The 25,829-nt window shown below is 33.5% G+C and overlaps 1 protein-coding gene across 5 annotated transcripts in view; it reads left to right on the forward strand.

Moving 5' to 3' along the window:
• The window catches only part of PHF14 (PHD finger protein 14), a 210,921-nt gene that overhangs the window by 105,346 nt on the left and 79,746 nt on the right, over positions 1 to 25,829 (forward strand). Inside the window, exon 17 of one of the 5 annotated variants that reach the window (XM_077754231.1) lies at positions 22,119 to 23,262. The exons of the other annotated variants lie outside the window; for them this stretch is intronic. Within the exon in view, the coding sequence (XP_077610357.1) occupies positions 22,119 to 22,131 (13 nt within the window). The 3' untranslated portion in view covers positions 22,132 to 23,262. Of the gene's footprint in view, positions 1 to 22,118; positions 23,263 to 25,829 lie in introns of those variants that run through there. 5 annotated transcript variants of the gene reach the window in all.

The following is a 25,829-nucleotide window of genomic DNA, read 5'->3' on the forward strand; positions in this document are numbered from 1 at the left end:
TAATTTGTTTTTCAGTTGAGAAACAGCATATATGAAACTTAGACTTAAATCTAAGAAATATGTAACTTCAGAATTATATAACTCTCAGGAAATCTTGGTCAGATTTTAAAATGTGTGTGTACATGCATGTGCACATGTATTTTAGTTCTGAGATATTTGAACAGAAATGATTTTACATTTCTGTTTTATTTTAAGGACAGAGAAGAGAAGCTGTCAAACTTCCTTTTACCTCATTTATCTTATTCACACATTCTTTGGATGTAGTATGTGTCATTAGTATAACTTTAATATTCTACTTAATAGTGTTGACATGTATGGAGAGACTGTTAATAAGGAAAACAAGGATGATAATTTTCCTGCTTATTAACAGAAAATCTTTTTTTTTTTTGATAGCGGTAGTACACTTAATATTTAATAGACTCAAAAAGTGAGCCTCACTTGGAAACTTAATTAAGTAACCAGCCAGGAAAAAGGGCTAAAATTGAGAGGTTAGAATAGAGCTAAAATTGAGAGGTTTGAATGTGAGGTAAAATGGTAGGGCTAAAATTGAGAAATAAGGATAGAGCTAAAATTGAGAGTTTGGAATGTGAGGTAAGGCTTTGCCAGCAAGAGGCCTTGTCACCCTGAGGAATGAAGATAACTTCTTTGGGAACTAGTTATCTCATTCATAAAATGAGCAGTGTACTAGAACAGTTTGAAAATCTCCTTTAATTTGCATTCTATGACTTTATAATAATATAGCAATAAAGATGAAATTCAGAAATTAAAGTTATTATTTAGGTGTATGGAATTCTGAATGATTTACAGCATAAAACCTTCATAAACCGTGGTATTTTTAATTGTATTATTAGCCTGTAGTATTTTTTCTGATTTTAAATTGAGTTACACATTTTATAGATAGTAGTCTACCAAAGTATGTGAGTTATTTATAAGGCAGACACTTTTCAGTTTTTACTAATTGAGACGTAGGTTTATGAGGAATGGCTTATAGTAGAAAATGTTTTCTTATAATATGAAATTTTTTAAAATTAATTTTCTAAAATAAAATATTAGAGGTTGAGCTTTTAAATAGCTAAATTATATTGTGGATAAAAATGACATGTTATTGGGGCACCTGAGTGGCTCAGTTGGTTAAATGTCTTGGTTTCAACTCAGCTCATGATCTCATGGTTCATGAGTTTGAGTCCTGCTTTGGACCCTGTGCTGGTGACAGGGAGCCTGTTTGGGATTCTCTCTCTCTGTTTCTATGTCTCCTTGTCTCTCTCCCTCTCTCTCAGCTCCTCCCCGACTCTTCCTCTCTCAAAATAAATAAATAAATAAATAAATAACATTTTTAAAATGACGTGTCTAGATATAAATATAGCAGGTTTCATATTTATTCTTCCTTTGTATCTCCTAATTATTTTACATATATGTTATGTAGTTTCTTTTCATTTTAATTAAAATTTTTCTTTTAATTCTTAATTCATTTTAATCCTTTTTGTGAAACAGTTTCAAGGAGCAAATTACACTTATTCTCAACTGGAATGAATTAAGATTATAAATTTCTGAATTAGCTCTTCCTACTGCAATGTACTTAAGATTTAAACCTAAATATAGTATATCTATATACAGCAAATTCCCATTTAAAAGGAGTCTCCTCTAATTCTGGTCTCACTCTGTAGACAGACCTCAGGTATTATTAAGAAAACATACAATCAAGAATTAAGTTGACATTGTGAGATGACTTGGTAGCTGACTTTTACCATTGCACATAAACAGCACAGTTATTCTAAATCACTGTATCACTTTTAGCCTGATAACCACTAAAATCACTGCAGTGTGGTTTCCTGAAAATGCCATAATCCTTCAAATGCCACATTAAACTGAGAGAAAAAACCATCAGTAGTGCCTGCACCGTTATGTAGAAGAATGAGCCATGAACCAAGTGAAAAGATGTTCTGGAAGAACAGTAACCTTTCTCTTGATGTGTGCATTTCCCATTACATTTTTGACACAAAATGTTGCAAAATGATTTAATGGTGGCATTTTGTTTTGCTGACTCCTTTTTTTCATTAAAAGAAACCAAAGTTAGGACAGAAATGTAGGGGAAGGGTGACCAAGCACTGAATTCTATTATAGAAGTCTGTTTTCAAAATAAATTAAAAAAAGATTTTAGGAGCATGGCTTTTCCCCCTTTACATTGTATGTAAACTGTGACATACAAATCATTAAGTTATATTATAGCTGCAAAAGGATGGCTTATTCTTTAAGGGTATTTTTTCCCCATTGTGCTCTTCCTCTTCTTTTTTTCCCCTAGTAACCCTTGATCATATTTGATCTGTCAATAAATCAGGAAAACTTTGCTTAATAATTGCATACGTCTCACTTATTACATGTGACCCAGAAAGTGTCCTTTGTTTTATCACTTGGATGTATGTTAGTAGAGCTGATTATACAAAGAAACAAGGTGTGAACACACTAAGTGATTTAAAAGACCAATGCCTGTTAACTTTGAGAGAATACATTTCCTTTGGAAATTAAAGTTGATCTACATAAAACTAGTACAAGGCTTATTTGCATTTATGAAAACATGTCAAGAAAGAAAACATAACTTACCAAATACAGTTGGTAAGATTTTTGCAGCATTGGATTTTCAGTTTTAGTGTTGATGTAGAGGCCTGGGTATGGGCCTAGTCATACAATTTAAACAAAAACAAAACCAAAAAACTTGAGAGTCTATTTTGCACATGACCATTTCTTAGTATCTTCTGTTTTAAAAATGCATCAAATAGTGTTTGACTAAACATTACTTTGAGTCCCCCTACTCCTGGGATTATAAGAGTATTCATAAAAGATGCAGTATCCATTAGAGGAATGGGAATTTAATGTGAAATTTCTGTCAGTGTGTTGTCAATTGTTGCCTTTTACATGAATGAATAGCTCAGTAGGAGACTTCATTGCTCTCTTTGAGCTGCATAAGTGAAGATTAGTTTTGTAACAAATGTTAACTCTGCTTTTTCTTCCAAATGTCTCAAAATGGTAGAGTTTACATGGGGTTCATCAATTCTTTATCTTCATTTTATCTTGCTAGTTTTTTGCTAATAAGTGTAAGATTAAAAGAATTCATCAGGATGGATATATATCCCTGTGCTTTGAACTGAAAATGACTTAAGGGTTTTGCTAGTGACATATTTCAAGTATGCTGTACTGAACAGGTACCAGTTCCTTTTCTTTCTCCCTTCCTCCCCCCTCCTTGTCCCTCCTTCTCCCCACATACCTCCTCAGTTCCTCTCCTGCCCTCCACTCCCTTCCCTTCCACCCATCCCTTCCCATACCACCCCCCCATACCATCATGACCAGAAAGCCACAGAAATTTGTCATATAAAAATAATGTTTCCCCCCAAATTTTACACAATAAGAACACTCAGTACAGGATTACTCAGTGAGATAAATGTTAAAAGAAGAGTGGTAGCCAGTAAAACCAATTGAGCTGTAAAAGGTTGGGTAGGTTTAAGCAAGTAAAGAAGAAAGGAGCAAGGCATTCCATAGGAGAAGAGAGGCTCTGTGACCATAGCCTGAAGATGGGAAGTTCTTTTATGCCAGTAGGTAGATTCAAGCAGAGATCTATGGAAATTAATTGACATGAAATAGCACAACGTGTAGCTGTTTTCTTGGACTGTGATATTGCATAAATAAGATCTATAAGGACGTTTTATACAACACTGTTTTCAAACTATTATTCTTTGCTAAAAATGTAGTTAAAATAACAATTATAAAACTTGAAAGTACAGTATAACCACTGAAAATCTATTTAAAAAAAACTACAAAATGTTCACAAAGAAAATGAATATATATTTACACACATGTACCTTGGAAAAAATAAATAAAACCATTAGTTAAAACAAATGCTTTGGCATATACAGATAGCTTTTTATTTTAAGAGAATTAATTGCATACTGGCTTAGGACACATTAATTTATTGAATTGATTTTTTGAGTAGCAAAGCAATGTATGTTGTTTGTGATCATGTAAATAACAAATATATAGAGGAATGTTATTTTCTTCTTACTTACTCTAAACCCCACTCCTTAGGTGTAATACATTAAGTTCATGCTTCATCTAAGTGCAGACAAAATATTCAGAGCCCATTGCCTAACCTCCTGCCTCCCTCTAGCTTCTCTCTTCCTTTTACGGTTAATGGTAGGCTTTACTCTTGAAACTTGCTTTTTAAAAAAAAAAAAAAGACTTACCACATAAAAGACTGTTTGTTAGCAAATCTAGAACTAACCGAGTCTTTAAATAGTTACAAAATATCATGTGGATACAGAGGCACCTGGGTAGCTTAGTCGGTTGAGCACCCAGTGTCAGCTCAGGTCATGATCTCACTGTTCTTGGGTTCAAGCCCCGCATTGGGCTCTGTGCTGACAGCTCAGAGCCTGGAGCCTGCTTCAGATTCTGTGTTTCCCTCTCTCTGCCTTCCCCCACTCATTCTCTGTCTCTCTCTCAAAAATAAATAATAAAACATTTTTTTAAAATTAAAAAATATAATGTGGATGTGCCTTGATTTATTGTAATATTTCTCCTGGATGGTGGTTTTTTTTTTTTTTTCTATTTGATCTATGTTCAGAGTGTGTTTGCTAGACCAAAGAATGTGTTTATTAAATATATGTATATAGTGTGTATACTTTACATTTTAATAGATATAAGTATTTCATTACTCAGTAGATATGAATGTATCAGAATATCATCACATAGATTTTTAACAGAAATTGGCATTTTGAGTGTATGTTGTGACTACCTATGAGACTGAGAATTTATCACATATTGATTAGCCATTAGCCATCTGGGTTTTCTCATCCATTTGTTATCTTTTCATATGCCTCTTTCTTTATTTATTGAGGTATTTTCCTTTTTTATTTTTATTTTTATATTTTGTAAGAGAGAACATGTGCATGCACACACGGACTGGGGCTGGGGGTGGCGGGCAGAGAGAGAAAGAATCTTAAGCAGGCTCCATGTCAAGTGTGGACTCCAAGGTGGGGCTTGATCTCACAACCCTGGGAGATCATAACCTGAGCCAAAATCAAAAACAGGACGTTTAACCAGCTGAGCCACCCAGGCACCCCACGTTTTCCTTTCTTAAAAATGAGTTTATCACATGTCTTTGTATAAGTTGCAAAATTTTTTTTCAGGTTTTTTTATTTGTAGGTATGTGTTTTGTTTGCTAATGGTACTTTTTGCCAGATCAAAATTTTTATTTGTATATGTTGTGCTACTTACGTCTGAAAAAAAACTAATGTGTTATTATGAAGTAGCCAGCTAATACATCATACAGTACTTAGACAGGCACTGCATATTATTTGTCTTTGGCTTTTAGATGATCTGTATGCAGTTTTACTCTAAATATTTTTTAAAGATCTGAAATACTGTGCTGTTTAAGAATAATTTTTTACTTTACATTTTGGCATAAGCCTAATATAAAAATGTTATTTTTCTTTACTATAATGCCATATTCTTCTGTTGATTTAAAAACATAATTTGTTAGATTTCAGACTATTCTAAATTAAAACAAATTCCATTTAATAAGTTCTATTTATTAAAATTAAATTTTAAAGCATGTTGAAGCTACTCATTAATGTTATAATCTTTAACAAAGTGTTTTGGACCTGGAGTAAGTTGAATATATGTTTGGTGATTGATTCTTAAGGCAAAAATTATCATTTCTATTGAAGAAGTCACTGGTGAACTTGAATTGCTAAATTTAATGGCTTTTTAAATTTTTTAAAATACTCATTGCATTTGGTCTCATTTTAGCATATAACATTAGTGACCTTTCTTAAGACTTTTGGTTTTTATTCTGTAGTGTTTTACTCTAGTTCTCAGTGGCAAAAATAGTGGTTAAAATGGCTTGAATTTTGGTACCAAGTTATTTGTATTCAAACCTTCTCCCCCAGTACTTATGAATTGTGACTTTGAGTTGGTTTTAATCTCTGTGCCTTAGTTTCTTGTAAACTGTGAATATCAATCATTTCTATCCCAGAGAGTTACTGTGAGAATTAAGTGAATGTGAATATATAGCAATTGTATACCCTCATCAACCTTCTGGTCTTTTGCGGTAACAAGCACCTTCATTAGTCTGGATGTTTCTAGTCTTTATCCAGTTGTATGATGAATTTGTTCATTTGTACTTAAATTTGTCCAGAAACTTTCCGTTTCTTACAAGGTAAATCAAGTGTATAACGTCACTTATAAAGTATTTCAGGCCTGACTTTCATACATCTTTTTATCTACATTTCTGTATTCACAGCTCCAGATGACATTCATCCAAACCACTGCAGGCGATTTCTCTTTTCTAAAACTTGCCTGTTATTTTCACACCATTTTCCTTTTCCTTTTTGTTACACTCTCTTTCATAATATGACCTCCCCTTTTTCCCTGGAATGAGGAATTCTCACTTGTTTAGTCTTTTTCTTTTTTAATTTGGTTTCTGTGTTTTGGTCAACCCATGATTCTTAGTGTGTAAGTACTAAATCTAAAAAATTAAAGCAAATTAGTTTTAATATTTCCAATCACAAGCTCAATGCTTATCACCTAGTATGCTCTTTACACATCTTTAGAGAGTAAGAATCGAGGGGTGCCTGGGTGGCTTAGTTGGTTGAGCGTACGACTTGAGCCAGGTCATGATCTCCCGGTTCGTGAATTCTAGCCCTCTGTGCTGACAGCTCTCAGAGCCTGGAGCCTGCTTTGGATTCTGTCTCCCTCTCTCTCTCTGCCTCCCTCTACTTATGCTCTGTCTCTGTCTTTCTCTCAAAAATAAAAAAAAATTAAAAATTAAATTTAAAAAGGAATAAGAATCAATAGTTTTTAATTAAAGTCTGGCTTTTATTTAATATTTTAAAAGTGACAGTTATTTTAAGAACGACAGATTGTGGGAACTTGGCTTCGTTACCTTTACATACCAAACATTGAAGCCTTGTTTAGATTGGGATGTTAGTTTTTGTCGTCGTTTATTTTAATATAATTTGTGTACTAACTTTTTTTTTTTTTGTCATGGCTATATTGCTCTTCTATAAACGTGTATTTTAAAATTCTTAGTTTTTGCTAGGAATTTACCCAAGGGATACAGAAATGCTGATGCATAGGAGCACATGTACCCCAAAGTTCATAGCAGCACTCTCAATAATAGCTAAAACATGGAAAGAGCCNATAACCCCCCCCCCCCAAAAAAAATTTCTTAGTTTTTGCTAATTTTAACTGCTTGGGTAATGTAGAGTAAGCTCAAGTTAGGTCTGGTTATATCTTAATCTAATTTTAGTCAGAATAGAAAAAATAAGGCTATAATTTGTTTTCTAATGTGTAACTGTTAGGGTCTCCTTTTTACTCTAATCTTAAATAAATTTATTAACAGGTTGAGAACTTTAATTTGGCTTCCTCGAGTAATTCCATAGCAATAGAAAACACTGTGCTGCTTTATCTTTTTTTTTTCTTTTTGTTTCTCCAGGTTTGTTTATTTTGTTTTTGTGACATAGGTAATTTGATATAGTACCATATTCTTTTACTTCACTCCAGTGATTGGTTTCTAAAGTGTTTACCTGTGCAGTTATTTCTTTCTGTAGCTCTTGCTGACAGGAAATAATTTGACCCCTGGTTCCCTTCATGTTCATAACTTCATTAGTATGTATGCCTACGACCCTGTCTCTAGCACTCTTTCCTGATATTGGGTAAGCATTTTCAATACGTAAGAAGAAAATCAGGTATAAATAAATGAGTAAAATTGTGATCATTTCCAGAAGCTAAATGGAGGCAAAAAAGAAGAGGAAAAATAAAAGGCATATCTTTAAACTAACGTAAAGATTACAAATCACCCGGAGTTATTTGTGAGATACAAAATTAAGTCCTAACTTCTGGTAGAATACTGCTTAATTTCTCCAGTATAAAACTTTATACGATTATTATCATTATCAACTTTAGAGAGAAATTTTTGTTGGCCACACACATACCTGCACATGTGTACACATAACAACGTATTTACTAGCATGTGTATTTCACAATTGTCAAATGCCACACACTAACAACTGATGCGAACAGCACACTATTTTTTATTTTTCTGTCATTTAAAAATAGCTTTTATAAATTAAGTATATTTCATATGTAATTTGCTGTTTCATTTTAAGGAAAAAAATTCTTTCACTGCTTTAGACTAAGTTAATTACAAAAATATTTTTATATTTCATCATCATAATCTTTCTCCTTAGAACGTATCACAAAGAAATACTTAAAGAAAAATGGCAGTATAAAAGAACATTTTTATTAGAAAAATTATCACCCCTAAAACACACAAATCTCCAAACAGAAACAGCTTGTACGTGGTAAAAGATGTAGATGATAAGCTGTAGCAAATCAGGATAACAAAAATATTATATACCTTTTAAGATTATAAGGTAATTACATAGGAATGAAGAAACCTATTTTAGCACCTGACTATATGCCACTAAATTTTATATACAGATAGCTATAGATTGGAAGGGAAAAAATGAGCATGGTATTTTTTTAGTATGTTAGGATTATGAATAAAACACTGAAAAATGTTTACAAAATTTTAGATAGGTTAATTACATGAATTTAATGTTTAAATAGAGCCCTATCTGACCACACATACAAAAAAGCTAATAAAATATCCAAAATGTGGCTTTGCTTAGAAATTACCATTTCCTAGGGAAAATATATTCAAATGAAATAAATATCAAAATTCCTCCTCAGAAAAAGACTATAGATAGGCTAAATAAGTTTTCGCACACATACTTTTAGTTAAGGAACACAATACTAAATAGAGTAAAAGGATATGTTTACCAAGGTATAAACAACTTATTGATTTGTATTTGAGTGTATGTATTTTTTTAACATACACAATCATTATAAATTAGGCCCTCAGCATCGTCCGGCAGTCCTTCCAAATTTTCTAGTCTGCTTGAACATTCATGGCTGACAGTACCTATTTACGTTCTCCTTATGCGTCTCATCTTAATAGCTCTTTTCTCCTTCTCCTTTTTTTATGTTTAACCAACGTCCTCATCTCTTGCTTCAAACAGAAAACAAATTTCAGGCAGAATTGCACAAACTTTCTGATATGTAGCCTATAACTTATCTATAAACTTACTGGTATACATAAGCATCTCTTCCATCACCCTTCTCTCTCCTCCTTTAATAACGATACACTAGAAAAGGTGGTCCCTTTTCCTTTTGAAGGTAATATTTCTGCCAGTGCCTTTGATTCCATCCTGCTTGACTCACATTGTTTCCTGCTTCATCTTCATCTTGTTCTTCTCAGTGATTACTTTCTTCTGCTGTCAAGACACGACATTCTCCAAGGTATTCTGTCTCCCTAGACAGTCCTTTACAGACTTCTCTCCCTCTGCCTTCCCTGCTTATGTTAGGGTTCCTTACTATTCTGTCCGGTATCCTCTTACTGTTTTCTTTTGTTTGTTTTGTTCGACACAGTCCCTGGTGATCTCATCTTTTACATATCTTTGGTTTTACTGTTAATGCTGAATTCTCTGAGAGTTTTTTCATGTTCTTTTTTTCTAATTGCATTATAGTTGATACATAGTGTTGCATTACTTTCAGGTATACATTATAGTGATTGGACAAATCTATGCATTATGCCATGCTCACCACAGACATAGCTACTACGATCTGTCACCAAACAGTGCTATTATGGTATCACTGATAATATTCCCTACAGTGTACCTTTTATCTCTGTGACTGGTTTATTCCATAACTGGAAGTCTGTATCTCCACTCCCCTTTACCCACTTTACCCGTCTTCCATTCCCCATCCTTTTGGCAACCATCAGTTCTCTATATTTAAAGTATTTTCTACTTTCTGTTTGTTTATTCACTTGTTTCATTTTTTAGATTCCACATAAAAGTGAAATCATGGTATGTGTCTTTTTCTGTCTTATTCCACTTAGCAGAATACCCTCTAGGTTTGTCCATGTTGTTGCAAATGACAAAATCTCATCCTTTTGTATGGCAGAGTAGTACTCCATTATATGTATGTGCCACATCCATTCATCTATCAGTGGATACTTGAGTTGCTTCCGTATCTTGGCTATCATAATAATGCTTTAATAAAAATAAGGGTGCATAGATCTTTTTGAATTAGTGTTTTCATTTTCTCTAGGTAAATACCCAGTAGTGGACTTACTGTATAATCTGGTATTTCTCTTTTTAGTTTGGAATATTTAAAATTTTTAATTCTACTAGAATCTCTCTACTTAGTTTCTGTGTGGCACAGCCAGTTGCATCTCCATAGCAATCTGTACCTTCTATATCTTCCTTTATTTTGCATCTTTACTTCTACCTCAATTTTGGCTTTTCTCTTATCATGTGTGAGCTTTTACAGATAACTTTTTAAAATTTCTTCCTCCTTATAGCTTCCTTTTTCCCCAGTGAATGCATCCACAGCCCTCATTCTGTATCACACACTTAATGTTATCTATTTGCTTAATGATGCTGTATTTGCTTTTCATAGCATCTCGAGGAAACTGTCTAGACCCTTACACTTATCCACAAGTGCCCTTTACTGCAGTCATACCAAGCGGTGTGGCTATTCTGATATACTGTTTTTTTTAAATATTTTTATTTTTTAAAGTTTATTTATTTATTTTGAGAGAGAGAGAGCCTCAAGCAGGCTATGCACTGATGGCACAGAGCTTGATGCGGAGCTTGAATTCATGAACTGTGAGATTGTGACCTGAGCCAAAATCAAGAGCCTGAGCCACCCAGGAACCCCCTGACATACTGTTCTTAAAAATTACTCTGTACTTTCCTTCTGCCTCAAATTATATTCCACATATTCTCTGCCTGATAAGTTCCAACTTACCTTTTAACACTTGCTATAATTCTCTGTTAGTCTTTTACTCTCTTCCTTCTCAAAGATTGTCTCTTTCTACATTAGTAGCTTATGTAGGCCTCTGTGAAAATACCTGTCACCCTGTATTGAATCTCTTAGAGTCTTATACTTTTTTTCAGTTGACCCCCTCATCAGACTGTGAACTTAATGGAAAAGCTTTATTTATATTTCTATCTTATGAGCAAGGATAAAACTTGGCATACTATAATCTTTGAGTAACTGTTTGAATGGATGGTTTGTAAAAGACCACGTGATTAGTGTGGGTTAGGCTTAGAACCCAAACCTCTTGACTTCAGTGTTTATTATCATACTGTTTCTATAGGTTCTATGTTATTTTAAGTTCTTAAAATAATTCTACTCTTTTTAAAAAGTCTGCTATAGCTCACAGTTATATCTTTACCTACCCTGTCAACAGTTTCATGTTTTAATGAATTGTGTGTACTATTTAACACTTTTATCTAGTGTTTCAACTGTTTATTATTTTAGTTGCCATTTTGGAGAACACAGCTCCTTCTAGATTACTGTATAAATTTCTTCATTGTTTAAATACTTGAAATACTAAACCTTTTGCAGTGTCATGTCACCGTGTATCATTGGGTTTCCACTTTTCCCTTCTATGATGATAGCAACTTTGTGTGACATTCATTTAGTCTGATCACTTCAGTTTAACTGGGAACCAATCCTTGATACATTTCTTGAGATTTAACCATCACAGTCACATCTTTAATTCTGCACCCATTTTAGTAGTAGTATTAGTAGTATATCCTATTTATAAAATTGTTCACCTTAATAAATTTCCTAGATCTTCTTGTTCTGACATTTGGCTCTCTTAAATCCCTGAAAACAATTTTTGGTAACAGTGTGTGATTTATTGATATTAGTCACATCATCTGTGGGCATATTTTTCATTCTCATTAAGGATCTTTATTTTGTGTTGATAAATAATTAAAATAACTCTTTATTATATGTATATGTAATTATATGTACATTAATTATATGTACATAATTATATATGTATAATATATATACATGTATATAACATAACATTGCTCCCTTTGTACATCATTGCTGGATCTGCACTGCCCTAAAGAATTACATTTCACAGTAAATTGTCTTCATCTTGAATTATTTTTATCAACTACAATTTTGATTTACACTGACTTTATTAGTAGAACTAGAATTAGAAACTAAAACACAAGTAAAATGACTTACCAGAACTTTCAAAAGATTTATTTACTGTTAAATTTAGATTTTTCTCTTCAGAGCTGTGCATATTTTTTTTTTTAACGTTTTTTAATTTATTTCTGAGAGGGAGAGAGACACAGCATGAGCAGGAGAGGGTCAGAGAGACAGTGAGACACAGAATCCGAAACAGGCTCCAGGCTCTGAGCTGGCTACCAGCACAGAGCCTGATGCGGGGCTCGAACCCATGAACCGTGAGATCATGACCTGAGCTGAAGTCGGATGCTTAACTGACTGAGCCACCCAGGCGCCTCTGTGCATATTTTTTAGAGGTTCTTATGTCATTTATTTCCTTGAATGTATTATTTTCTGAAAATTAACCTATCCATTCTAGAATTTATTATCTGTTTCCAAAACAATACCTCTTGAATTTTACCAAGTTGGTGATTATTATATTTCCAAGTTAGTTAATTATTTAATTCTGTCCTAGGCAAGAGTTAATGCTGCTTTTTAACCATAGGATTTTTTTTTTTTTATTGTACCTTTACTTTAGTTCTTTAGTGAAAGAGAGAGGAAGAAATTTAGAAAATAAAAAAGAAGTGAATTACCCAATTTCTTCAGCTTTCCTTTCATAGGTACTGTATCAGTTGTTTAATTTTTCGTGGTTTTCCTTGAATTATTTGAATACTCCATAGTTTCTTTAAAAGATGAAGTTTAGAACCCTGGGAACAGTTATTATTTTTTCAATGAGGTACTTAATGTATGTATTCCTAAAATACTTAGGCAAGTTTGAGGAAAGTATTATGGGTAAAGAGGAGAACAAATTAGGATGGTTGAGTATTACCTTGTCCACTATACTACTAAAACTGTGGCCACATAATGTGACTTAGTGTAAAATTCTTTATGCATTCTGGGTGTTATGTGATTTTTTACTATGAAGATAATACATGAAGCCAAGGATCCCAAGTGTGATTTAGTTCATACATAGGCAACCATAGTTCCTGAATAGGATGCTTAACCGACTGAGCCACCCAGGTGCTCCAAAACCAAACTGATTTTAAAATAACTAATTGAAAAGAATGGTGATACTAGCAACAGAAAAAGGAGTGGCCATATTTATTTTTTGGAGACAAATACCATAGATGAATGATATCATCAGGGATTATGAGGTTTATTTTTAGGAGTGTTGAATTAGAAATTTCCAGAATGCATTTAAAGTGTTGGGATTATAAATATAGAAAAGAATCAGACTTTGGAAATAGATTTGATAACTGTTTCAGATTTGTTCTATACAACTCAAGTACCCAGTCCTAACTTTACTACCTTTACTTTTTAGCAAATGACTGTGTCTCTGAATAGGTACTGAAGGGCTAGTGGGAAATCATGTTCTATAACAATGGAGGAACTGAAAAAAAAAAAAAAGGCAAGGAGGAAGTGGGGAAAGAATGGAGGAACTGAAAGAATTGGACGTAGGTGTCCATGGTTGAGCCAGGCCACATGCAGACTGAGTCCAGAGAAGTTTAACTCGCAAGTAGGAGATATCCTCAAGATGTAGTAGTATATTACTCTCTGGGGTTTTTTTAAAGATTATGTTAGTGACCAAATTATTGTTTGTAAGTAAAACCTATCTTTGCTTAGTTGAATGTTACCTAGTCCACCTTAAGTAAAGTGAAATATTTGTAATTCCTCTCCTACCTTCTTTATTATTATTTTTAGCTTTCTTTCCATACCTCTTCCTATGTGTTTCCTTCGTACCAGCTCAATTTACTTTATTTAAGCAGAGGTACTTAATTCTTAGGATACATTCAAACCACTTGGCAGGATTATTAAGCCACAGAATTTTTGTTTTAGATGTTCTGGGGACATACCTCAGAATGTGGATTTATAACAAGTTCTCAATTAATGCTGATCTTGATAGTTTGGGCATACTTTGAGAACTGCTGCTTTATACCAGAAGCCCTCAAGCGTTAGGGCTTAGCTCAAGCCCTAAGTTTGTGGTTCTATGCTTGCTAGGGATGCAAATCACCTTTGGGAAAAATTACCAAAAACAAACAAGCAAAAAGGAAAAAAAAAGCCTCTTGGAGATATCAAATCAGTAGGTTCTAAATCTTTGGGGTGTAGTGTGGGCATCTGTGGTTTTACAAAGCTTCACAGGTAAGCTACCTAGGCCAGTTCTCTCTCTAGCCCTTAGATTTACGCTTCTATTACACTCAGTTCCAACTCTGGGAAAATTTTAGAAAAGTATTCATTTAGCAAATAATTATTCTTTGGCCGTGTACCAGATGCTGGACTTAGTTCCAGAAACTCAGAGGTGAACAACATAGGCATGGTTCCTCAGAGTTTAAATATCCCTTGCCTTTTTTGCATATGTTCACATATTTATTGATCCAAATCCAAATGAGTTGGCCTTTTTGAAGTCTTTATACTGGGGCTGTGTTTACGTAGGGACCTCTTAAGACCAAGAGCCCCATTCTTTCCTAGCTGAAGCTGCTCATTGACTTTTAGAGCCTTAAGGAAGGAAGCGCAGTTCTCCTAGCCAAAATACTATTATAAAAAACATATTTTTTTATGATTTTAATTCTTTCACATTCATTGAGGTTTATTTTATGGCCCAGAATATGGTCTATCTTATTCTGTGTACACTTGTAAAGAATATATATGCATCACTTGTTGAATGGGATGTCCTATAAATGTAGGTGAATATATTGTTCAGGTTCTTAAAAAATTTTTTTAATGTTTTTATTTATTTTTGAGAAAGAGAGAGAGACAGAGTGCAAGTGGGGGAGGGGCAGAGAAGGAGACACAGAATCCGAAGCAGGCTCCAGGCTTAAGCTGACAGCAGAGAGCCTGACGTGAGGCTTAGACTCATGAATGGCAAGATCATGACCTGAGCCAGAGTCAGGCACTTAACCGACTGAGCCACCCAGACACCCCTGTTGAGGTGTTTTTATATGTATTTATTTTCTATCTACTGGTACTATTAATTACTGAGTATTAAAGTCTCTGACTATAATTATAGCTTTGTATGTATCACTTTTCAGTTCTATTAGTATTTGCTTTAATGTTTTTATGTCTTTTATTTTATTTTGAGAGACAGAGACAGAGAATGACGGGGGGAAGGGCAGACAGGGAGGGAGACACAGAATCTGAAGCAGGCTCCAGGCTCTGAGCTGTCAGCACAGAGTCCGACCTGGGGCTCGAAACCACGGACTGTTAGATCATGACCTGAGCCAAAGTTGGACACTTAACTGACTGAGCCACCCAGGCACCCCAGTATTTGCTTTATATACATTATTTCTTGTTAGTGAATTGGTCCCTTTATCAATGTAATGTTCCCTTTTAATCTCTGGTAACATTCTTATTCTGAAGCTTACTTAGTCTAATATTAGTACTCTAAGCTTTTGATTACTGTTTACATGGTGTATCTTTTATTCTCTTTTAGTTTTAACTATTATCTTTATACTTATCATAGCTTTATATTTATAATTAATTATTTTATATATTTTTAAATATATGGAGATATGTATTCCATACACATGTGGGCATCCATACACACAACTGTATTTAAAATGGATTGGATTTGGGGGCACCTGGGTGGCTCCGTCAGTTGAGTGTCTTTTGATTTCAGTTTAGGTCATGGTCTCACGGTTTGTGAGTTCGAGCCCCACTTCGAGGCTATTTATTCCACACTATTTATTCCGCAAATAGTGCAGAGTCTGCTTGGGATTCTCTCCCTCTCACTCTGCCCCTCCCTTGCTCGTTTTTCTCTCTTTCTCTCTGAAAATATATAAACTTTAAAAAAATAAAAATGGATTGGATGTCAGGACAACATATAGTTGGGACTTACTGTTTTATCCAATTTGACAATCTTAGCCTTTTAACTGGGTTACATTGTTTAGAGTTAATATAATTATTGATGTGGTTGGATTTAAATCTGCCATCTTAATATTTTCTGTTTATTTCATCGGTTCTTTGTTATTTTTTATTCTCTCCTTCTTAGTTTCACATTATTTTTTTACAATTCCATTCAGTCTCCATTGTTGTCTTATTAATTAGACCCTTTTTAAGAATTAATATTCACCCTAGTGTTTATGATATATATCCTTAATGTGTCACTGTCGTTCTTCCAACTTTATTTTACTACTTCACAATTAATGACTCTTAAAACACCCTGAATGCCAGAGGCAGCTAAGACTAGTTCACTCTTCATCTGAAAGTCTCCCTTCCCCTCACATTTTCAAATTTCCTATTTATTTCCATTGTGTCTAACTCAGAGACTTGTCCAACAGCATTACACTGAATAAAAACCAAGAAGTGTGCACATGTCTGTTTCTATCTGGCATTCTTCTTTTTCATTTCTCCTTAGCCCTGAGTGTCTGTTATGTGAAACTGAAGACTTTAACATTTAAATTAAAGGAAGGTGTGTGTATATGTGTGTGTGTGTGTGTATGTATGTATGTATGTAGGAAGGAACATATGTGAATTTTTGTATACCTAGTTTTCCTAAAACTGTTTGAAAAATAAAATCATCCTATTAAAGAAATTAAAGACAGGTAAGTGGAAACATGTATATTTTAAACTTTGTTCATTATGAAATATACATAAGAATTTCAAAAATAAGAGTTTAAACTCCTATGATCTTATAGCATCTTAGTATATTATATTTACTTTTATTCATAGAATTACAATGATTTTGTTCCAAAAAAGTTTTTCAATATGGCCATGAATATTATTTGAAAACTACAAATATCAGAATAAAGTGGGAATAGTTTTTCATCAAAATGTTTCTTGATACCCGTTCCCTCCCTTGTTCATTTTTGTGGCTCCTTTGAGATCTTTCTCAACATCTGTTTCACTGCTCTCTACTGCATTATTTTGTATACCTTAGCTTCTTTAGTGTTTTCTCTTGCCTTCTTTCTGTGGTTCTTACTTCCAGTGAGACCTCTGTGAATTCCACTCTGTTTTGGCTCTACTTTTTTTTTTTTTTAATGTTTATTTTATAGAGGGAGAGCAAGAGAGTGCAAGCAGGGGAGGGGAAGAGAGAGTGGTGGGAGACAGAGGATCCTAAGCAGGCTCCATGCTTTGGGGCTGGAACTCACCAACTGTAAAACTGTGATTTGAGCTGAAGTAGGACACGTAACCAACTGAACCACCCACGCCCCCCAGATCTACTCATTTTTATTGCTACTGTGTAACTGCATTCTGTAGCTTTATTATATCTCAGTTCTCCAAACTTCTGGGTCTTTCTCCTGCCTGATAAAATGGCTTAACTGTGAGGTGCAGTCATTGTAGAAAGCCCACCAATATCCTCCATAATATTCAGATTAGGCCATGCATTCTCCTGCTTCCTTATTCCCCACTTGACCCTGCCCCCACATTATTCTACCAGTACATTATTCAAAGGCTGTCATGAATATTTACTGAACAAATTCAGGGTAACAGAGATGTCTTATGGCACAACAATGTAAAATTTAAAATTGAAGGCTTTATATCACGATTCTTAGAAGTTACTTGGCCATCCCTACCACCAAGAATGCTGCCCATTTGCCTTAGACTTGGCTTTATAAAAAGCAATGATCATTTATTTAAGTTAATGTTTTTGAACATAAAATGATGCCATATTATACATTATAAAAGGAATCTAAAGATGAAAATAGAAAATAAACTGGATCTGGTGAAGGACACTTTTTTTTTAAGTTTGTTTATCGTAGGAGAGCGCAAGAGTGAGAGCGGAGGAAGGGCAAAAGGAAAGGGAGAGAATCTGAAGCAGGTTCCATGCTCAGAATTGGCCCAACATGGGGCTCCAGCCACAAACCGTGAGATCATGACCTGAGCCAAAATGAAGAGTTGGGTACTAAACCGACGGAGCCATCCAGGCACCCCACTTTTTTTTTTTTTTTAAATGTTTGTTTATTTTGAGAGAGAGAGGAAGAGGCAGAGGGAGAGAGCAGCATGGGGAAGGGGCAGAGAGAGGGAGAGAAAGAATTCCCAGCAGGCTCTGCGTCATCCCCAGGACCATGAGATCACCTGAGCCGATACCAAGAGTCAGACGCTTAACCCACTGAGCTACCCACGCATCCCTTAGCTATTTTTAAGAATGCTTTTCTACTAGCAACATTTGAGAAGAGATGTTTAATTTTCACAGTACTCCAGTTTGAATAATGAAGGTAATCCAGGTGCCACTGAATTTTTCTTGTTAAGGTGTATTCTGATAAAATATACATTAAAAAGAAAATGTTTACTCATTTGATGATTTCGTTAGATGTGTAGAATGGCTAAATTGCCTTGCACGTTCAGTATTTAATATGACATTCTTTGATTTTTAAATCTGTATTAATTAAAACACTAAACCTTTAAGTAATTTTGTATGTTCATAAATATTTTTATGTTATATGTTATCAGTGTTTGAATTCTTAAATTTTATTTTTTTAATTAAATACATTATAGACAAGTAATTTGTATTTAAAGAAAACAAAGCCTGAACATGATAGATATTAATTACATAGTGAAGTGTGGTATTCCTGGAGTAAGCAATTTTAGAGTAGTAAACATCGTAATTTCAAGTATAAATAGCAATGAAATATTTCTTGTTCACGCATCTATTTTTCAGTAAAATTTGTTTTTGAAATTTTTTACTTTTCCATTGCAGTGTGTCAATATTTTAAGTTGTACAGAAAAGATTATCTATTATATATTCAATTATTTGGAAAGACTGGGACTCTAGCCACAGTTCTGCCATTGGCTAGATGAATGACTTGAATTAAGTTACCTCTGAAGTCATTTTCTCATCTGTAACATAAAGGCATCAACCTTATTCATTCTCAAATTTTGTAACTTCTGTAACTTGAAGAGATTCCAAAACAAATACTGTACAGTCCCGAAAAGGGTCTCAAAGTTTGTAATCCCACCATCTGTCTAGCACTTAAATCATCTTCCCAGTATCACTCAGTACTAACCTACAGGGAGAGAGCTGTGCCCAGGCTAGAAGTGTATGAATAACCCATTTCCTCTCTTGAGGCAGGTCTGACCATTTGTAGTCTCTCTCTTCAAGTGAACTGACCTGCCTCTCTGTAACAATTTCAGTACCTGGAATCATATAAAACAAGCATAATCCAATTTCTAGTATTAGAAACCATCTATATTTTCTCATTTTTCTTTCTTTTTTTAATCAAACAACCTGTTTTCATCTGTTCCTTCTATAACAAGGTTTTGACTTTTATTCGTTTTGTATAGTTTTGGACATATGAAATAATATAATGAACTTGAAAATAACACTGGGTATATATTTTGGAGTTGGTAGATTTTTATATTGAGGTAATGTATAAGAATCTTATATTTTTAAAAATGTTCTAAAGATTAAAGATTTTTTTAAGTTTATTTTATGAGAGAGAGAGAGCAAGCATGGGGGAGGAGTAGAGAGAGAGAGAGAGAAATCCCAAGCCTGATGCATGGCTCGAACTCCCAAGCCATAAGATCATGACCTAAGTCTAAATATAGAGTTGGATACTTAACCGACTGAAATACACAGGTGCCCCATGCCTCTAATATTTTTGACATTTGTAACTAAACCCTAGAAAAATGCTATTTTAAATTCTGTATGACTAGGAATTTAATGCTCTTGTTAGATGCTTACTGTGTCCCAGTCTCTATTGTTTGCTCTTTAAATGTATCCTCTCGTTCATTTTTTACAACAGTCCTATGAGGTATTCACATTTCCACTTTGGAAATTAGGTAACTGAGGTACTGAGGTACTAAGCATAATGAAATAGAAATTATTCCAATTACATATTGCAATTATATAAATTATGTATTAAACTACAGTTTTTTCTCTTCCAGTTAATACTATTATACTGCTTGATAAATCTGCTGCCCTTCATATTAGTTGCTGAGATTTACAGAGTGCTTTTTATGGGCCATTGTGCTAGTTAGTGTTTTCCATATTTTATCACATGTACTCCCTCAGAGCAATCTCATGAAATAGATACAGATTTTATCCTTATTTTATGAGTGAGGGCTGAGAAGAATTAACTTGCCTAAGGTGACACAACTAGAAAGTGGTAGAATTAGGTAGAATTAGTCTTGACTCTGTAGCTTATGCTCTGATCATTAGGTATACTTCTCTCCAGATGACACTGCTTTAGCATATTTGACTGTGTTGGGTCAGAAGAAGGAGATGCTCTTGGCAGGCAATTCCAACTATCCAAGGTACACACTATTAATGCATGCATCAGGGAAGCCCTTTGAAAATACTTAATTCTTTTTTTTCTACCTTAATTTATAGGTAAGCTTACTAGATACATAATGGAATAAATACAAAGCTGCAACTTGATCTCTGCTGTAAAAGACCACATAGTCAGTCCTTTGTACTTGGAAGACAGTAGCCAAAACAAGTAACACTGCTTATTCTGGCTTTACGGGAGATTTGGAATATTAAGTGAAATTTTAGGATTAGAGGAATGTTAGCAATAGCTTTTTAGTTTTTTTCTAAGTTAAAGGTCAGATTAGATTTAATTGGGGTTTAAAGCAGAATACCATGATATCTAAGGGTATCCTATCAAAGTTAAATACAAATATATCTTTTGGGTTGTCTGCTAGTCTCCACCATTTATGCATGTAATTAAGATTTAATTATACTTCTCTGGTAAATGATGTGGTTGCTTCCTCTTGCATTATGCTTATCTAGTAGTTCTTAACTTGCAGTCAAAGCAATTCTCAGAATATCACATTCAGAATCTGCTTAAAACTCTTCACTGAGAGACTGAAGCACAGAGAAAAGTTAACACATGTGACTATCCAACAAGGGAATTTAGCTTTCCCTCTCTATTTCCCTGTTATTCAACAAGGGAATTCAACTTTGTTTATTTCTCATATGTCAAGAAGTACATTTATTTCTCTGAAAACTGTGTTTCACATTATATTCTTTTTTTTTTCTTGTACAATTTTGTTTTTGCTTTCTTTGGAAATTATTCAGCTTGGCATGTTAGCTCTTCTCAGTAGTGCTGTATGTGTCTGTGATTGTGCCACTTTTCACTTTCTTTTTCTCAGTGGAATTTAGAAGCATTAAACACATCTTTCTAGTAGTTATATTAAAATGAAGTTTCTCTATGATGTGTGACTACTTTGGCAGTTTCACCTCATCTACATAGGTATCTGAAAGAAAGAAAGAAATTTTTATGGTCATCACAGTAAAAAAAATGCTCTTCTAATCACTAAAATTTCTCTGGAAATTTCTCCTGAAAATAAAGGCACAAAGGTAGCAAATGAATACATGTTAATAATGAAGTAAATACAAGAACCACTGGAGTGAGTTTTGAGAAATAAATGCAATGAATAAGTTTTGAAATTTTGGCTAAAATTAGTGCACTCATTATCTACCTGGTCTTTACAGTGAGGTGTATTTTCTGCCATTTTTGTTGCTTAGTCCACTAAAATAGCTAGTTAGGGATACACTCTCTACAACTGTAACCAAATATTTCTAATATAGTCTTTAACAAAGGAAAGCAGTAAAGGCACAGGGGATAAGAATCATTTGAAAATTTCCTCTCTAAGACTTGATAGTTGAGTAAAACCAGCCCATAGTTGTTAGGTGTGTCTGTTTTCAACACAGTTGCATTCAGTATGCATTCAGCATAGTTTCTCAAGCATTGTTAAATTGCCATAGTTGAAGAAAATATAGCAGACTGCAATTTTTCAAAATATTTATTGATCAAATACATGTTTGCTTATGTAAATATAAACCCTCCAACATTCTTATATTTTCTTTTTTGTTTTAGTAAGATAGATTTATTTTGACAACTAACACTGATAATAACAATAATAATACAAGAGGAGGCAACTCAATTTTCAAATGATAAAATTATTCCATTTTAACTAGTAAGTACCTATACAAGATCATGGCATTTAGGGTATCTATCTCTTTGGACCAGATCATTTGTTATTTGAATCTACTGTGGTATTGTTAGTATGTTTCATAAGACATAGTACAGAGCTGCTATGATCTTTAAATGTTAATATTCTTTTCTTATCACTTTACTGTGTAGATACCCTTCATGAGACCCAACTCTGCCACAGCTCATCCTCGGAGGCAATCCTGGAAACCTCTTTTATAAGTGTGATTTTAAAAATGTGGATAACACTCTCAATAGAGTACATAAAGTAAAGGAGAACAGCTATCTTGTCCTTCCCATAAGCTTATCACTGCAAAAAGTTGCCTTTGCTTGTCAGGTTTGGATAGAATGTAATTGATTGGTTTGTTGCTTGGACTGACAAGGCAGTTAATTTGCCTGTGTGGATCTTTTTCCTATTTTTTTCTTCTTCTACTTCTTTTTTCCTTGCACTAATCAGAAACATTTGATATGTGCATTGTTGAAAAATAGTAGATAATGTCTTGTCAAAATTGTCCTATTAAGTGATGTCTTTCCTTCTTGCTTCTTTGGCAAATGATGATATGTGGTTTTTGGACTTACTGAAGAGTTATGGAAGCCTGTGGGACTTAAATGCAATGTGCTACTACTCACTGTTGTTGAACAATACCAGTAACAAACAAGAAAGACAATGCATTCCACTAGTCTGCTATTCTGTTTCATCCAACTTAATACATATATTCATATATGAAATGTTAACATTGGGAAACAACTATAGACTCTTATATTAAAGGTTATTTCTATTTATATTATTCAGAAAAAGTGAAAGACTTGTGAAAGCATATGCCATTCTAGTTTTGGCTCATTAGTCCTAGTGTGAAAGCACTAATATTATTAGCATGAAACTATTACAATTTCAGACTTTAACCTCATTAGTAAAATATATCTGTGTTGATCTCTAGGTATTTTTTAGTAATACCCAAATTTATTCAGTCTTTATTGATTTAATATGAACTCTCTGTGTTCAGTATAATTTTATTTTTCTCAACCTTAAATAAGAGGTTATGAAATGAGGGAGCTACAAAGCTTAATGACTATACAACCTGCCAGCTGAAAGATCTTCATCAACATCTGTATTTTTCCAGAGGTTCACAGAATTAAAATCTGATCTTCAAGTTTTAATGATCCAGTTTTTAATCAACGACAGACATATGTTGACTATTCCACCACTCCATCTTGAACTGATTTAGAAGAGACTCTTTGCTGAAATTGAAATGTACATATACATGTAATTCTCAACATGTCTCTTGGAATTTCCTGATTTATAATTGTGGTTTTGGACATCTTTTCAGGTATAGTGGCAATTGAAAATAGTTTAAACTTTAGGAATAGAGTAGGCAATGTTATAGATAATCAAAAGCAAGTGTAAGTATAAAGTTGCTGTATGGTAGTTATCTGCTGTATGGTAGTTATCTATAGTTACAGTAAGGAACCATATTATGGATAAGATGTTTAATAAAAGTAATATGTATATAAACTATGTATAAGCTGAGATCAACTTATCAAAAGATCTTTTAACATTGGAGGAAAAATATTAATAGCCTGTAGCAAAACCAGTTGGCTTTTTTTTTTAGGAATGAGGAAAAGACTCATTATTTATTTATACATAAGCTTAAGAAAAACTTGGTAATTATTACTATTGCTGAACTGTAGCCGATTATAAGAAAAATGACAGATTTCCATTTCCTTAAAAGAAAATGTTAATGTTCCTGGCCCTGCTTTGTTATATGGTGAGAAATTACTAGTTGTTGTTTTATTTTGGATTTTTTGAGAAATCATTAAGACTTATGATTTTGGTGTCACTATTAATCACTTTGGTTCTAATTATGATACTGCATTATCATCATTCTCCATCTTGCAGTCTTCATGCTATTCCTTATTCGGTGCTAGTCCTAAAATCTCCATCACATACCACAAATACAAATCTCATAATTCATAAGATCATTGGTCCTGAAAACCTGTATTTAGAGCGAGAGAACTTTTAAGGGAGTAGAATAAAACATATTTTCCTAATAATTTCTTCAGTGCTCTCATATTTCCACAGTTTAACTCTTTTACATAATTGGTCCAGTTGCTATGCAAAGGAGATACTAATGTGTCCTTAAGAAAATATGCACTAAATGATGTGTATTTCACAGATGAAAAATTGGCACGACATGGTTATTTGTCACGTGATAGGGAAGTGAAAAAAACACTAAAATATCAGGAGGGAAATTAAATGACTCAGAAATACAAGATGAATGACATAGTAGTATATAGTGGTGGTTCTCAAACTTTATTTTGTATCAGAATCCTACGAAAGATTTGTTAAAACACAGATTGCTGTGCTATTCCACCTCCTTATTGTCCTCTTCCTCAAATTTACTCCCTCCCCCGTCTCCCTACAGTTTCTGAGTCAATGGGTCTGGGATGAGACCTGAAAATTTGTATTTTTAACAAGTTCCTGAGTGATGCTGCTGGCCAGGCATACCACTTTGAGAACCATTTGTATGTAATAGTTTTTAAAAGAATCATTGTAATTGTGATTGTCACTGATTGACTGATGATGGAGTTCATGTATTTAAAAGGGCCCTTAAATTTTCAAAATATTTGTTTCTAGATAAACGAGTTTGTAGGAGTTTCATCTACAACACATACAATGTCTTTATTTCTATAAATTCAATTAAATGTTTTTTAATTTTTATGTTTTTAATTTTTAACTTTAATTATTATGGGAAGAGCAGTATTTTAGATACAGAAGTGAATCAAAGAACATAGCCTTTGTCCATAATTCATTGATTACTTTGTTAAAAAAAGATTTGAAATTAAGGTTATGTTTGAACATGAAAAAAAGGTTAACCTTAACCTTTATCCATCTTAAGTTTAGAAATGATACTTTTGTATCACTTCTATACCATCATTATTCATGTATTCTTGTTATTTATCTGATTTTACATTTATGGCATTAAAAATAGATGGCTGATGAATAAATAATGATCATTTATCATTATCATTTATTATTATTCCTTGTTTTTACATCCTGTAACTTAAATGAGATCACTTTTTAAACAATGTTCCTTCTTTGACAAAACTTAACCACTGTTTTACTTGATTCCCAATATGAGAATATTTTGTGGATTATTCACCAAAATCTATTCAAGGAATTTAGAAGGACTCCCTACAGCAGAGTGTAATGTAACATTTAAAAAATTTTATTTTCTAAAATTGTTTTCGACAAGTGAAACTTGTTTAAGAGACTCAGCTTTAGGGTTGTGTGGCATCTGAAAATAGATTTTTCCTACTTAATCTGAGTCAGCACTTTGTAAATTTACATAATATTAAGGATTGTGATTAAAAATATTTCTCAGATGGACATGGTTTGCCAGTACTTTAAAAAAACTCTAGGCCTCTTTCTCCCAGTGCTCACTCTAAGACTTCTGCAGCCTGCCGACAACACTCACTGCTGCTCAGGTGCATAAGATATAATGAAATTGGATGTTCATGCTGGGCTTTGTAAATAAAATGAGATTGACCCTCAACTATTATCTCATTTATCTTACTTACATTGTAAAGTCAGGATCTACACTATTGATTAGAGCATAATTAGTTAATTATGAACAGAGAAATACAAAGTTATGTGGGGCTTGAGCACAGCAGGTTGTGCTACTGAAAATTTTCCAAGGGCATGAGCAGATGGAGATCAGTTTATTAAAAAACAAAGCAGACGTGTTTCAGGTATGGAAATGTCTAATCATTCTCTCATGCTGTGAGGAGGTACTTGACCTTAATTGTGTATTTTTTTAGGAATTCTTTATGTTTCATGTTTTCATTTTTTTTTTTTTTTTTTTG

The sequence above is a fragment of the Crocuta crocuta genome, unplaced genomic scaffold (genome assembly GCF_008692635.1).
Source record: "Crocuta crocuta isolate KB4526 unplaced genomic scaffold, BGI_CrCroc_1.0 scaffold292, whole genome shotgun sequence".
NCBI classification, from domain to species: domain Eukaryota; kingdom Metazoa; phylum Chordata; class Mammalia; order Carnivora; family Hyaenidae; genus Crocuta; species Crocuta crocuta.